Source organism: Nicotiana tomentosiformis, chromosome 3 (genome assembly GCF_000390325.3).
Source record: "Nicotiana tomentosiformis chromosome 3, ASM39032v3, whole genome shotgun sequence".
In the NCBI taxonomy this organism is placed as follows: domain Eukaryota; kingdom Viridiplantae; phylum Streptophyta; class Magnoliopsida; order Solanales; family Solanaceae; genus Nicotiana; species Nicotiana tomentosiformis.
In genome coordinates this window covers 116,307,615-116,321,656 of record NC_090814.1, presented here as the reverse complement: position 1 = coordinate 116,321,656, position 14,042 = coordinate 116,307,615, and the positions used below count along the sequence as shown (strand labels likewise).

The window sequence follows — 14,042 nt, the reverse complement described above, 5'->3', positions numbered from 1 at the left end:
TTACGGCTATCGGATATAAATAGTTTCGGTCACGGAGTAAAAGTGATCTCTACCCTCAATATTTTCGAAAAACATGGAGGGCCTCTCAAGAGAAAGGCCCCAGGCCTAAACATCCTCTAGTAGGCAAACAGGAAGCAGCATTTCAGGCCCAACGTACCAGAATTTCCAATTTCCAACCATTTCTTCTGGCGCGCATGGTAGCCGAATAAAATCTGAGATGCAAGCAAGGCAATTGTGGCCTTATGAAGTACAGTATACGAAAGGCTGTAAGGAATTGAATGGGGAAAAATAATATTCTAACTAATGATCTCGCATCAAATTCCATTGTTTAATTAATTGTTTGTTGTTTAGCAAAATAATATGTAGGAAAAAAATGGACTGTTTACGTTCATTTTGCTCTAGTTTGTAAATTTCCTACCATGTACTATGCTAAATAATTATGCTACGGCTATCACTTACTTCAACTCAACAGTGAACTTACTCATTCTTAGAAATCACAGAAAATTTCTTAAAATCACATTCTGCCTCAATAATATAATGGTAGTGGAAAAGAAGAAACCAAGAGCCCACTTAACTCTTTTTATCTGACCTCACATTCTGCATGGCCAGAAAGAAAGTGAAACAGAATCAGTTGACTCTCGAACATCCTCAGATATGATACAATCTAGAACAATTTGCGGCCATTGTAGCAAGACTTATGACTACCTTGTATCACACTCAGCAGTGAAGGTGTGCAGAGTTGCCCTAGACTATGTCCAACGGGTCCTTCATCTTGACAAGGGACACAATTTTTGGGGTCAATCTCTGTGACAAGGCAGCTAAAGGAAGAAACTCTTGCGCAGCTGAATGTAGTAAAGCCAGGGATAACATCAAACAATGCTACCATTGTGCTGGTGCGGGCAGCTTTGCCAACAGAGAATGAGAGTGAATTCTGTCACATCTTTGTTCTTATATGAGTACCTTTAACTAGAGTGCTGCAGGCAAGGGGTCGAGGAAGTCGTGAAGCATTTTCAGCTAGTTGAAAAGAGATATTCGTAGAACTTCATCAAGTGGCAGAACAAAGATGCAATCCTTGTTCTGGCTCTCTAACGCTGCATTATCTCTGCCCATATCAATGGAGCTTTCCTAGCCTGAATCCTTCAATTAAGACAAATCGTCAGCCATAAAAAAGAACTTACTTGTGAAGTTGTGATTGATTGCATGCAAATTTGCTAGTGTCTCGTAGTGTGATTGACACTGATTTTTTTACAGTAATTGGGAGAAGTATGATTTAATTGTACCATCACAAAGTTATCTGCTCTATAAACAATCTGCATAATTTAATTGTTAAAGCTTTATTATTGTGGCTTGCTTATATTATCATTAATTATCTGATCACAAAGCACATGAAAATGACAACTCGCATATGAAGTGTTTGTTGCATCTACAAGTTCGTTTTCTTGGTCGGTCATTTCGTAAACTTAAGGATGATTATAGGAAGGTGCTTTGGTACTAAGGAGACATTGGATGCTTTAGAAAAAAAGGCTATTAGCTCAAAACATGTTGCTAATGTATATTTTAATTATATGGTACATGAGATCTTGAAAAATTAGAAACATCTTCCATTAGTTAATCACATATACATGTGATCCAAGTTTTTCCGCCTAAATGGGCGGGTTTTGCTGGATTATAACAAGAAAATGAAATATCTCTAAGTTTGGTCCCCTCTCGGGTCCACAGGGCTAGGGTGGCTACAATAAGCAATGGGATCTTAATTCTCATTGATTCTAACATATGAAGAGACAAAACTGAGGGTAGTCCTCCTAATTCAATAACTCACAAAATTCAACTATCTGATGTTGGCCTTGACCTAAGCATAATCATTAATTTTTATGCAGTTGCCACAGTGCACATGTCAATTTTTTCTTTTCCCAACGAACAAATTGTTGAGAGTTTCAACGTGCAAGAAGATGGTAGTTCCAATTTTACGTATAAATACACCAACACGAAAGTATTACCTTCAAAATTGAGTCCAAAAGTTGAAGAAAAATGGATAGCCCAATTCCATCATTGACTAAAAAATTGGACAGCAAAATTGCCATCATCACAGGAGGAGCAAGTGGTATCGGCGAAGCCACCGCACGACTCTTTGCTGAACACGGCGCAAAAGTGGTAATTGCTGACATCCAAGAAGAAAAGGGTCGGTCAGTTGCAGAATCTATCGGCTCCAGTCACTGCAGTTTCATCAAATGCGACGTCACAGACGAGCAACAGGTCCAATCCTTGGTACAATCAACGGTGGAGATCCACGGTCGGGTCGATATCATGTTCAGCAATGCTGGAATTGCAAGCACCAACGATAACGAACAAGACATCCTAGGTTTTAACCTGGATGCATTAGACAATCTATTCGCGATCAACGTTCGGGGATCGGCGGCGTGTGTGAAGCACGCGGCGAAGGCCATGGTGGAAGGTGGCGTGAAAGGGAAGATAATATGCACGGGGAGCGTGACGGCGACGATGGGAGTAACCAAGCAAATAGATTACGCAATGTCGAAGCACGCAATACTAGGATTGGTGAAATCTGCAAGTAAAGGACTGGGTAAGTACGGTATACGCGTAAACTGTGTTTCTCCTGCGGCAGTGGCAACACCTTTGCTTGAGAAATCAATGAAGATGAGTGTGGAGGAGATAGAGAAACTGTTTGATTCCTTCAATTGCTTGAAAACTGGGGCGGCTATAAAAGCTTCTAATGTAGCTGATGCTGTTTTGTTTTTGGCTTCGGACGACTCACAGTTTGTCACCGGCCATAATTTGGTTGTCGATGGAGGTTTTCATCCTCCTGCCTGATCTTTCTCGGCCTTAGGCTTGGGCTCTAGTGTTTCATCCCCGTTAATTTGGGCTTAGATTTCCTCTTGTATCTTTGTTGGGCTAATGGGCTTGGGTTTGTAAATCTGTGTATTCCAAAATAAGAGAAAGTGAATATGATTTTTTATTTATTTATTGAATATGATTTCTCCGGTAACAGCTTGATGATCAAGATGTCACCGTTTGTCTACGGTCGAAATCGGGCATACTCAATTTCGTTGGCAGAGGAGTTGCCCCGAGGGTAACCTCATAATAGATCGGGCTCGAGCTCGAAGATAGAACATCAAGCCTAGAGATCGAAGTGTTCATTGAGATCGAGGCCAGCAACAATCGAGATCAAGCATGACTAACGTCGAGTAAGGCGTAATAACGGAATGGCGAGATATTAGTAACCGGTCGAAGATTACGGCGGAAATCCCGGAACAGATCAAATCAAAGCGGTTATTAGTGCCAATCATGGGATCTACTTCCGTTATTAGAGTTGCACCTTATTTAGGATTCCTCTATTATATAAAGAGGGATTCATTCACTTGTAAGCATAATAATCATTATTCACTGATAAGAATATACACATACACTGCTTTCTTTGTTTTACTTACTGTTCATCACTGTTCATCGATGTGTGTTCTATCATCTACTGTTCTTATTAACTAACCTCGAGACTATCTCGAATCGAGGTCGAGGCATTGTTTGCAGACTGGTTTGATTTATTTTATTGTCCAATTTATCTATTTAATTCGTTGTTTATCAATTGGTACTGGGTTAAATCACATATCCTTAAAATCACAATATAAGTTTAATTGTTACTCAATTTTTAGAGTAAATACAAAATTTTAAGCTAAAAGTGATGTCCTTCTAGGGGCAGCGTGGTGGCCAAAATTATACAATCCGATCGAAATTTAGTTCAATTGAGTTTCCTCTCCTTTTCCTTGTATTTAAATTAAAAAGAACTCCTACAATTACGGAAAAGTATATTTAAAGAGCAAAATTAATGAAAGATAAATAGGGGAAAACGAAAAATAAATAGAATATAGGAGCAATCAAGAATCATAAGGTAGTGCTTATACAAAGAGGGAACTAGAGATAAATACCAATGCAATATTGAAGAACCTTTACATTTTGGTTTTCTTTGCATATTTTACCTCCTTAACAAATGTATACACCCTATTTATTATAAACCAAAATTATTTTAAATATTATTTTCTATAGCTACCTTTTATAGTTTATAGCAAATCATTACCTCTTTCTTTCCATTAACACACAATTCTCTCTCAGAATTTTTCTTCTTTCTTTCTCTTTCTCTTCGAGCAAAATAAGCTGAATCATAGATACACGAAAAAGAAACAAATCATGAAAGAAAGCTTAAAAATCTCAAAATCAGAAACGTGAAAGTAAACCTATAATCAAAAAAGGAAGCGGAGATACCTTGGGCGACGCACGAGATTGAAGAGAAAAAGGGATTCTTAGCACGGTAAGAATACACATATCAAGTAATACGCATTGTTAGCTGCCTCATTAAAAACCTTATAAGGAAAACCCTGTGGGAAAAATCTTAGTAAGAAAAAAAAAGTACAACGCGTTTTTTATTCCCCCTGATGAAAATTTTGTTTCAAATATTAAGTCTCCGCATTCCAATCTTGTATACTATCTTCTCAAAAGTTGAAGTTGGTAAAGATTTTTTGAATAAATCTGCTGGATTGTCACTTGAACGGATTTGCTGCACAATGATATTATCATTCTTCTTGAGATCATGTGTGAAGAATAACTTTGGTAAAATGTATTTCGTTCTATCTCCTTTTATGAATCCTCCCTTTAATTGGGCTATGCATGCAGTATTGTCTTCGTATAATATTGTGATTTTTTTTTATTACATTCCAACCCACATTTTTCTCGAATAAAATGAATCACTGATCTCAACCGCACGCATTCCATACTTGATTCATGAATAGCTATTATCTCAGCATGATTTGAGAAGTAGCAGCAATAGATTGCTTTGTGAAGCGTCCTGATATGACAGTAACTCCACATGTAAACACATACCCGATTTGAGATCGAACTTTGTGGGGATCGGATAAATAACCTGCATGTGCATAACCAATACGATATGCAACAGTTTTGTTAGCATTCGCAAGATACATAAGTGCACTAATTGCACTGAGATAGAGTATTTCAGGACCAAGGAGTTCCTCATCCTCTTCTGGAGGTCGGAACGTGTCACGACCCCAAACTGGAGGGTCATGACTGGTAACCGGCCATACTTGCCGAGCACCGACGTACATTTTATCTAACCTTTCTTATTATCTGTAAGGTCCAACGAGGTCAACATAAATGGTAGACATGAATCACAAACAGCCAATAATGATATATAACGACATAAACACATATAACATGGGCCGACAAGGCTATCGTAAAGCTATATACAACAAAACCGACCGACAAGGCTATCCAAAACTATATATGAGACGACATCTGTGTATGAGCCTCTAAAGATACATAAGTGCTGGAACATTATCGGAATAAGGCCCCGACCTACCCATAACGTATATAACAAAAATGCATACCAAGACCACGACACGTCCAAAGAACAGGTCTCGCCAATAACGCTGAACTGAGAACTCTACCCTGGTGAGGGAGCTTGTCACGACCCAAAATTCTAACCTGTTGTGATGGCACCTATCTCGATACTAGGCAAGCCGATAATCTCAATAAATCAAAACTTCTCTTTAAGATTAAAAATATAATATTTAAATACAATACAAACACTCCCCAAAATCTGGTGTTACTGAGTACATGAGCATCTAATATGAATATAAGTCTAAAAAATATAGTCTGTAATAGTCTGAGACCAAATACAGTAAACAAAGAGATAGAGAAGGAGGGACAAGGTCTGCGGAACACGGCAGCAACCTCAAAATCTCCTGAAAATCAACCGCGTGAAAGGATCAATATACACTATGTCCGAAAATACCTGGATCTGCACAAGAAGTGCAGGGTGTAGTATGAGTACAACTAACTCAGCAAGTAACAATAATAAATAAGGAACTGAAGATAGAAATGAGCTGCACAGTTATGATTCATTTTCAGTAATTCCAGCAAAGAATAGACATGCTATCAAATCTGGCAGTTTAATGTCAAATCAATTTTTATACAGTTCCTGTTCATGTAATCCGTATATCAAAGTCTTTTAGAGATTTTACAATAATGAGAGATAGCAACTAAGTGCAACAACAAATGAAAAACAAGTACAACCTCTTAGGACAACAATCACTCACGGGGCTCCCAGCCCTCATCACTCACGGGGCTCCCAGCCCTCATCACTCCCTGGGCTCCCAGCCCTCATCACTCACTCTCAATGGGTACCCGCGCTTACTGGGGGTGTACAGACTCCGGAGGGGCTCCTACAGCCCAAGCGCTATAAACTGCACGGACAACTCACGTGCCATAGTATAATATAAGGATCTGCACAGCCAACTCACGTACTGAATGGACAACTCACATTCTATAGTATCAATATCTCACAATCAGGCCCTCGGCCTCACTCAGTCATAAATCTCTCTAGTGTCTCGGGCTCTTAATAATCATGAAATCAGCCCAAACAACAATGATATGATGTATCAATAATAATAACAGAGACAGATAAAATGTGCAAGTAAAAGCTGAGTCTGAGTACATATAGCATTTAGCAGGCAATTCAATAAGTACGCGACCTGTGTGGGTCCCAACAGTACTATCACATAGCCTAAGCATGATTTCTAACATGATTTACAGTCAAATTTTATCAACACATAGAGAACATATAGCTAACAACAAATTATTCAACTTTACAGTTTTCCGGGACGCACCAAGTCACAATCCCTTCGGTGTACACCCACACGCCCATCACCTAGCATGTGCGTCACCTCCAAAATAATTACATGATACCAAAATTCGGGGTTTCATACCCTCAGGACCAGATTTAAAACTGTTACTTACCTCAGAGCGTGAAATTCTTTACTCTGCTATGCCTTTGCCTCGCAAATCGGCCTCCTAATGCCTCAAATCTAGTCACAAATAATTCGTTTCAGTCAATAAAATTTATTGGAATTAATTCCATAAGAAAATGCTAATTTTTCATGAAAATCCGAGTTTTAGCTCAAAAATTGCCCGTGGGACCCACGTCTCGAAACTCGACAAAAGTTATAAAATCTGAAAGCCCATTCAACCACGAGTCTACCCATACTAATTTTACCAAATTCTGACCACAACTCTACCCTCAAATCTACAAATCTCATTTCCAAATTTCTAAGTTCCAATCTCCGATTTACACCTCAAAATCATGTAATTTAGTCGGATTATTCGATGATAATTCAATATTATGGAGTAGAAATAATCACAAGGGACTTACCTCAAGTTTTCCTTGAAAATATATCAAAAATCGCCTCTCGTCAAGCTCTAATTTTTCAAAAATGGCGAATGGGACGAAGTCCCTGTTTTTATAATTCTTCCCAAACAATCTCGGTTCTGCCTCGATCTTGGCCTTCAATGTTGGCATTCGATCAAGGTCCTTGATCCTAGGCCTCGATCCTGGGCCTCGATCCTGAGCCTCGATCCTAGGCCTCGATCCTGGGCCTCGATCCTGGGCCTCGATCGTGGCTTCGATCCTGATCCTCGATCATGGCCCTCTACCCTGGACTTCGATCATGACTTTGACCCTGCCTTCAACCGTGGCCCTCGATCGTGGCTTCGATCCTGATCCTCGATCATGTCCCTCTACCCTGGGCTCGATCTGGGCTTGATTCTGGCAGGTTCTGGGCTTGATTCTAGCAAGTTCTGGGCTCGATTCTGAGAGATTTCTGGGCTCGAATCTGGCAGAAAAAATTTCCAACAAAAGGAAATTGCAGCAGTTGTTGTAGTTCAATTTTTGATCCGTTAACCATCTGAAACTCACCCGAGGCCCTCGGGACCTCAACCAATATACCAACAAGCCCTAAAATATCATACGAACTTAGTCGAATCCTCAAATCACCTCAAACAACGCTAAAACCATGAATTACGCCCCAATTCAAGCCTATTGACCTCAAATCACGTCCGATTAACCTCAAATTTTGCACACAAGTCATAAATGATATAACATACATATTAAAATTTTCAGAATCGGATTTCGACCCCGATATCAAAAAGTCAACCCCTCGGTCAAACTTTTAAAAAATTAAACTTTCGGCATTTCAAGCCTAATTCCTCTACGGACCTCTAAAAAAATTTTCAGACACGCGCCTAAGTCCAAAATCACCATACAGAGCTATTGGATGCATTAAAATTCAAATCTGAGGTCGTTTATACATAGGTCAATATCCAGTTCACTTTTCTAACTTAAATTTTCAATCATGAGACTAAGTGTCTCATTTCATTTCGAATTCCTTCCGGAGCCGAACCAACTAACCCGATAAGTCATAAATCGATTGCAAGACATAAATTGAGCAGTAAATGGGGGAACGGGGTTATAATATTCAAAACAACCGGCCGGGTCGTTACATTCTCCCACTCTTAAACAAATGTTCGTCCTTGAACGGGTTTAGAATAATACCTGGAGTCTCAAATAAGTGTGGATATTTGTTCCGCATCTCCTGCTTAATCTCCCAAGTAGCTTCTCCGACTGGCTGGCCTCTCCACTGCACCTTCACTAATGCTATGTTCTTTGACCTCAACTTTCGAACCTGGCGGTCTAAAATAGCCACCGGCTCCACATCATAAGTCAAATTACCGCCCAGCTGTACTGTACTGAAATCCAAAATGTGAGACGGATCCCCGACATACTTTCGGAGCATGGATATATGGAACACTGGATGAACACCTGATAGACTAGGTGGCAAAGCAAGTTCATAAGCTACATCCCCAATTTTCTTAAGTATCTCAAAAGGCTCAATATACCGAGGGCTCAACTTGCCCTTTTTCCCGAACCTCAACACACCCTTCATGGATGGAATCTTGAGCAGAACCTTCTCCCCAACCATGTGAACAACATCACGAACCTTCCTGTCAGTATAACTCTTCTGTCTAGACTGTGTCATGCGAAGCCGTTCCTGAATTACTTTGACCTTCTCTAAAGCATCCTGAACCAAGTTAGTACCCAATAGTCTAAACTCACTAGGCTCAAACTAACCCATCGGAGACCGACACCATCTCCCATATAAAGTTTCATACGAAGCCATCTGAATGCTTGACTGATAGCTATTATTGTAAGCAAATTCTGCGAGTGGCAGAAATTGATCCCAAGAACCCCCAAAATCAATGACACAAGCACGTAGCATATCCTCTAATATCTGAATAGTGCGCTCGGACTGTCCGTCCGTCTGAGGGTGAAATGTTGTACTCAACTGAACCTGTGTGCCCAATTCTCGCTGCACTGCCCTCTAAAACTGTGAGGTAAAATGCGTACCCCGATCTGAAATAATGGACACCAGCACACCGTGTAGGCGAACAATCTTGCGAATATAAATCCGAGCCAACCGCTCCGAAGAATAATTAGTACCGACTGGAATAAAATGCGCAGATTTGGTCAACCGATCTACTATCACCCAAACAGCACCAAACTTTCTCAAAGTCCATGGGAGTCCAACTACGAAGTCCATAGTAATACGCTCCCACTTCCACTCCGAAATTTCAAGTCTTTGTAGCAATCCGCCCGGTCTCTGGTGCTCGTACTTTACCTGTTGACAATTTAAACACCGAGATACAAACCCAACTATATCTTTCTTCATCTGCCTCCACCAATAGTGTTGCCTCAAATCCTGATACATCTTTGCGGTGCCTGGATGAATAGAGTACCGTGAACTATGAGCTTCCTAGAGAATCAGCTCACGCAAACCACCTACATTAGGCACACACAGCCTGCCATGCATCCGTAATACATCATCATCTCCAATAGTGACTTCCTTGGCATCACCGTGCCGAACCGTGTCCTTAAGAGCAAATAGATGTGGATCATCATACTGGCACTCTCTGATGCGATCATATAAAGAAGACCGAAAAACCACACAGGCCAAAACTCGATTTGGCTTGGAAACATCCAATCTAACAAACTGATTAGCCAAGGCCTCAACCTCCAAGGCTAAAGGCCTCTCTTCTACCGGTAAGTATGCTAAGCTGCCCAAACTCTCTGCCTTACGACTCAAGGCATCAGCCACCACATTGGCCTTTTCGGGATGATAGAGAATGGTGATATCATAATCTTTAAGCAACTCCAACCACCTTCGCTACCGCAAGTTAAGATCCTTCTGTTTAAACAAATATTGTAGACTCCGATGATCGGTATATACCTCACACTGGACATCGTACAAGTAATGCCGCCAGGCATGAACAATAGCTGCTAACTCAAGATCGTGGACTGGATAATTCTTCTCATGTATATTTAACTATATAGATGCATAGGCAATCACCCTACCGTCTTTCATAAGCACTGCACCGAGACCAATCCACGACGCATCACAATACACAGTATAAGACTCTGAACTTGTGGGCAACACCAATACTGGAGTTGTAGTCAAAGCTATCTTGATCTTCTGAAAGCTCTCTTCACATTCATCCGACCACCTGAACGGAGCACCTTTCTGGGTCAATTTAGTCATAGGCGATTCAATAGATGAGAAACCCTCCACGAAACGACGATAATAATCGGCCAAGCCGAGAAAACTCCGAATCTCAGTAATTGAGGATGGTCTGGGACAATTCTGAACTGCCTCTATTTTCTTCGGATCCACCTTAATTCCTTCACTGGACATTATATGTCCCAAGAATGCCATCGAACTAAGCCAGAACTCATACTTAGAGAATTTGGCATAAAGTTTCTCCTCTCTCAGCCTCTGGAATACAATACTCAAGTGTTGTGCATGCTCCTCCTGGCTACGTGAGTACACCAGAATATCATCAATAAATACCACGACAAATAAATCAAGATATAGCTGAAATACACTATTCATCAAATGCATAAATATTGTTGGGGCATTGGTTAGCCCAAAAGACATCACAAGAAATTCATAGTGGCCATAACGAGTCCTAAATGTCGTCTTTAAAATATCCGAATCCCAAATTTTTAATTGGTGATACCCAGACCTCAAATCAATTTTGGAGAACACCCTCGCTCCCTGAAGCTGGTCAAATAAATCATCAATACGCGCCAATGGATATTTATTCTTGATTGTAACTTTGTTCAACTGCCTATAATCAATGCACATCCGCATAGTACCGTCTTTCTTTTTCACAAACAGAACCGGTGCACCCCAAGGCAACACACTAGGCCTAATAAACCCTTTTTTAAGGAGTTCCTGAAGTTGCTCTTTCAATTCTTTTAACTCAACTGGTGCCATACGATACGGAGGAATAGAAATGGGCTGAGTTCCCTGTACCAAGTAAATACCGAAATCAATATCCCTGTCGGGTGGCATACCCGGTAGGTCTGCAGGAAATACATCCGGAAAGTCTCGCACAATCGGTACTGAATCAATAATAGGAGTATCTACATCAACATCTCTCACAAATGCCAAATATGACAAGCATTCCTTTCCAACAACACATTGGGCCTTCAAATAAGAAATTACCCTGCTAGGAACAAGATCTCGAGAACCCTTCCATTCAACATTTGGCAACCCCGGCATTGTCAACGTCACGATTTTTGTGTGACAGTCCAGAATAGCATGACATGGAGATAACCAATCCATACCCAGGATTACATCGAAATTAACCATACTGAGTAATAAGAGATCAACTCTAGTCTCCAGTTCCCTAATAGTTACTACACATGACCGATACACCGATCCACAGTAATAACATCGCCCACCGGTGTAGATACACAAACAGGTAAAACTACGGACTCACAGGGCATATCCAGATAATGAGCAAAATACGATGATACATATAAATAAGTGGAACCAAGGTCAAATAATATAGAAGCCTCCCTGTGGCACACTGTAACAATACCTATGATCACTGCATCGGAGGCAAAAACATCTGGCCTAGCAGGAAAAGCATAGAATCGAGCCTGCCTGCCACCTGATCGGCCTCCCCCTCTTGGGCGACCCCTAGCTGCCTGACCCCCACCCTGAGATGGTAGGGCGGGTGGTGTAACTACTGGTGCTGGTACCGTCGGTCGAGAACTCTGCTTTGAAGCCCTACTCAACAGCCTAGGACACTGTCTCTTGAAATGACCAAATTCTCCGCACTCGAAACAACCCCTCCTCTGACGGAACTACTGCTCCTGATAACCTGAGGAATGACCTGCAGAAGCATGTGCAGACGAGGCAGGATAAGAACTTTGCGCTGGAAGTGCACTGAATGAAGACTGGCCTGAGTGAGCACTGTAAGAACCATGGTTAGCTGATGCACTACGATGAGCTGGACGACCCATCTGAGCGTGTCTGTAAGAACGACCCCTACCTCGGTGAAACTGACCCCCTGAAGGAACATCGTTGTAATCACCCAGACCACGAGGCCTCTTATCCTCTCTCTCTCTCCATGTTCCTGGCTACGAACCATCTCCATCTACCGAGCAATGTCCACTACCTCATCAAAAGTAGCACCAGATACTCTCTCCCTAGTCATAAGTAACTGCAACTGATATGTGAGGCCATCAATGAATCTCTTAATCCTCTCCCTATCAGTGGGAACCAACCAGATTGCGTGACAAGCCAACTCAGAAAATCTCATCTCGTACCGCGTCACAAACATATCACCCTGGCGAAGCTGCTCAAACTGTTTGCGCAGCTTTTCTCTACGGGACTGAGGTACGAACTTCTCCAAAAAAAACCACGAGGAACTAATGACAAGTAAGGGGTGTTGCGCCAACAGGCCTACGCCTCTCGTAAGTCTCCCACCATCTGAGTGCAGCCCCAAAAAACTGAAAAGTAGTGAATGAGACCCCACTGGTCTCCAGAATCCCTGCTGTCCGAATCATCCGTTGGCACCTATCCAGAAAATCCTAAGCATCCTCTGACTCAGTACCGCTAAATGGTGGAGGTCGAAGCCTCTCAAATCTCTCAAGTCTTCTCTGCTCATCGTCTTCCATAACAGGAACTACCGGGGCCTGAGCAGCTGCTACCGGCTGGGCTGGTAGTGCCCCCGGTATCTGAAGTCCCTGTACTACCTGGTCTGGAGTATGGGCAACAGGGGTATGAGTACCTCCCCCAGCCTGAGAAGTGGTAGGTGCGGCCTGAGCCGAAACCACCTGAGCAAGACCAGTGCAGGCTGCCAATATCTGGGCCAAAGTCTCCTGAATGCCTGCAATCTCAATGGGCACAGTTGGTGCCTGAGCTGATCCTGTCGGCTCAACTATATCTGAAATATGCTCCTGAGCTGGAATAATTGGTGGTACTGCAGGTGCTATTCCAACTGTGGTACAAGCTACACCTTGACCTCTCGGCCCCGGCCTCTACCACGGCCCCGGCTTCTCGCGGCCCTAACTGGTGGCACTGGTGGCTGATCGTCCGATCTGGTAGTGCGTGTCCTCACCATCTGTGAGAGAATAAAATAGCAGAAATTTAGTTTCCAGAATCAACAAATTCGCACAACAGAATACAAGAAAGTAAAATTTTCCTAAGGGTTCTGCAGCCTCTCGAAGATAAGTACAGATGTCTCCGTACCGATCCGCAAGACTCTACTAAACTTGCTCATGACTCGTGAGACCTACGTAACCTAGGCTCTGATACCAATTTGTCACGGCCCAAAATCCCAATCTATCGTAATGGCGCCTATCTCGATAATAGGCAAGCCGATAATCTCAATAAATCAAAACTTCTCTTTAAGGTTAAAAATATAATATTTAAATACAATACAAACACTCCCCAAAACCTGGTGTCACTGAGTACATGAGCATCTAATATGAATACAAGTCTGGAAAATATAGTCTATAATAGTCTGAAACCAAATACAGTAAACAAAGAGATAGAGAAGGAGAGACAAGGTCTGCGGAACACGACAGCTACCTCAAAATCTCCTAAAAATCAACCGGGCGAAAGGATCAACACCCGTTATGTCCGGGAATACATGGATCTGCACACGAAGTACAGGGTGTAGTATAAGTACAACCAACTCAGCAAGTAACAATAATAAATAATGAACTGAAGATAGAAACGAGCTGCACAGTTATGATTCATTTCCAGTAATTCCATCAAAGAATAGACATGCTATCAAATCTGACAGTTTAATGTCAAATCAATTTTTATATA

General features: G+C 41.7%; 1 protein-coding gene across 1 annotated transcript; it reads left to right on the top strand.

Annotated features, from left to right (window-relative positions):
• Positions 1-1,761: 1,761 nt before the first annotated feature.
• LOC104108457 (short-chain dehydrogenase reductase 3b-like) lies at positions 1,762-2,987 on the top strand. Its single transcript, XM_009617497.4, has one exon. The coding sequence runs from the start codon at positions 2,029-2,031 to the stop codon at positions 2,827-2,829; it is 801 nt and encodes a 266-aa protein (XP_009615792.1). The 5' UTR covers positions 1,762-2,028; the 3' UTR covers positions 2,830-2,987.
• The last annotated feature ends 11,055 nt before the right edge of the window (positions 2,988-14,042 follow it).

What these genes read in the sequence shown, in the direction of transcription:
- LOC104108457 (XM_009617497.4), top strand. Translation starts at nt 2,029, where the DNA reads ATGGATAGCCCAATTCCATCATTGACTAAAAAATTGGACAGCAAAATT.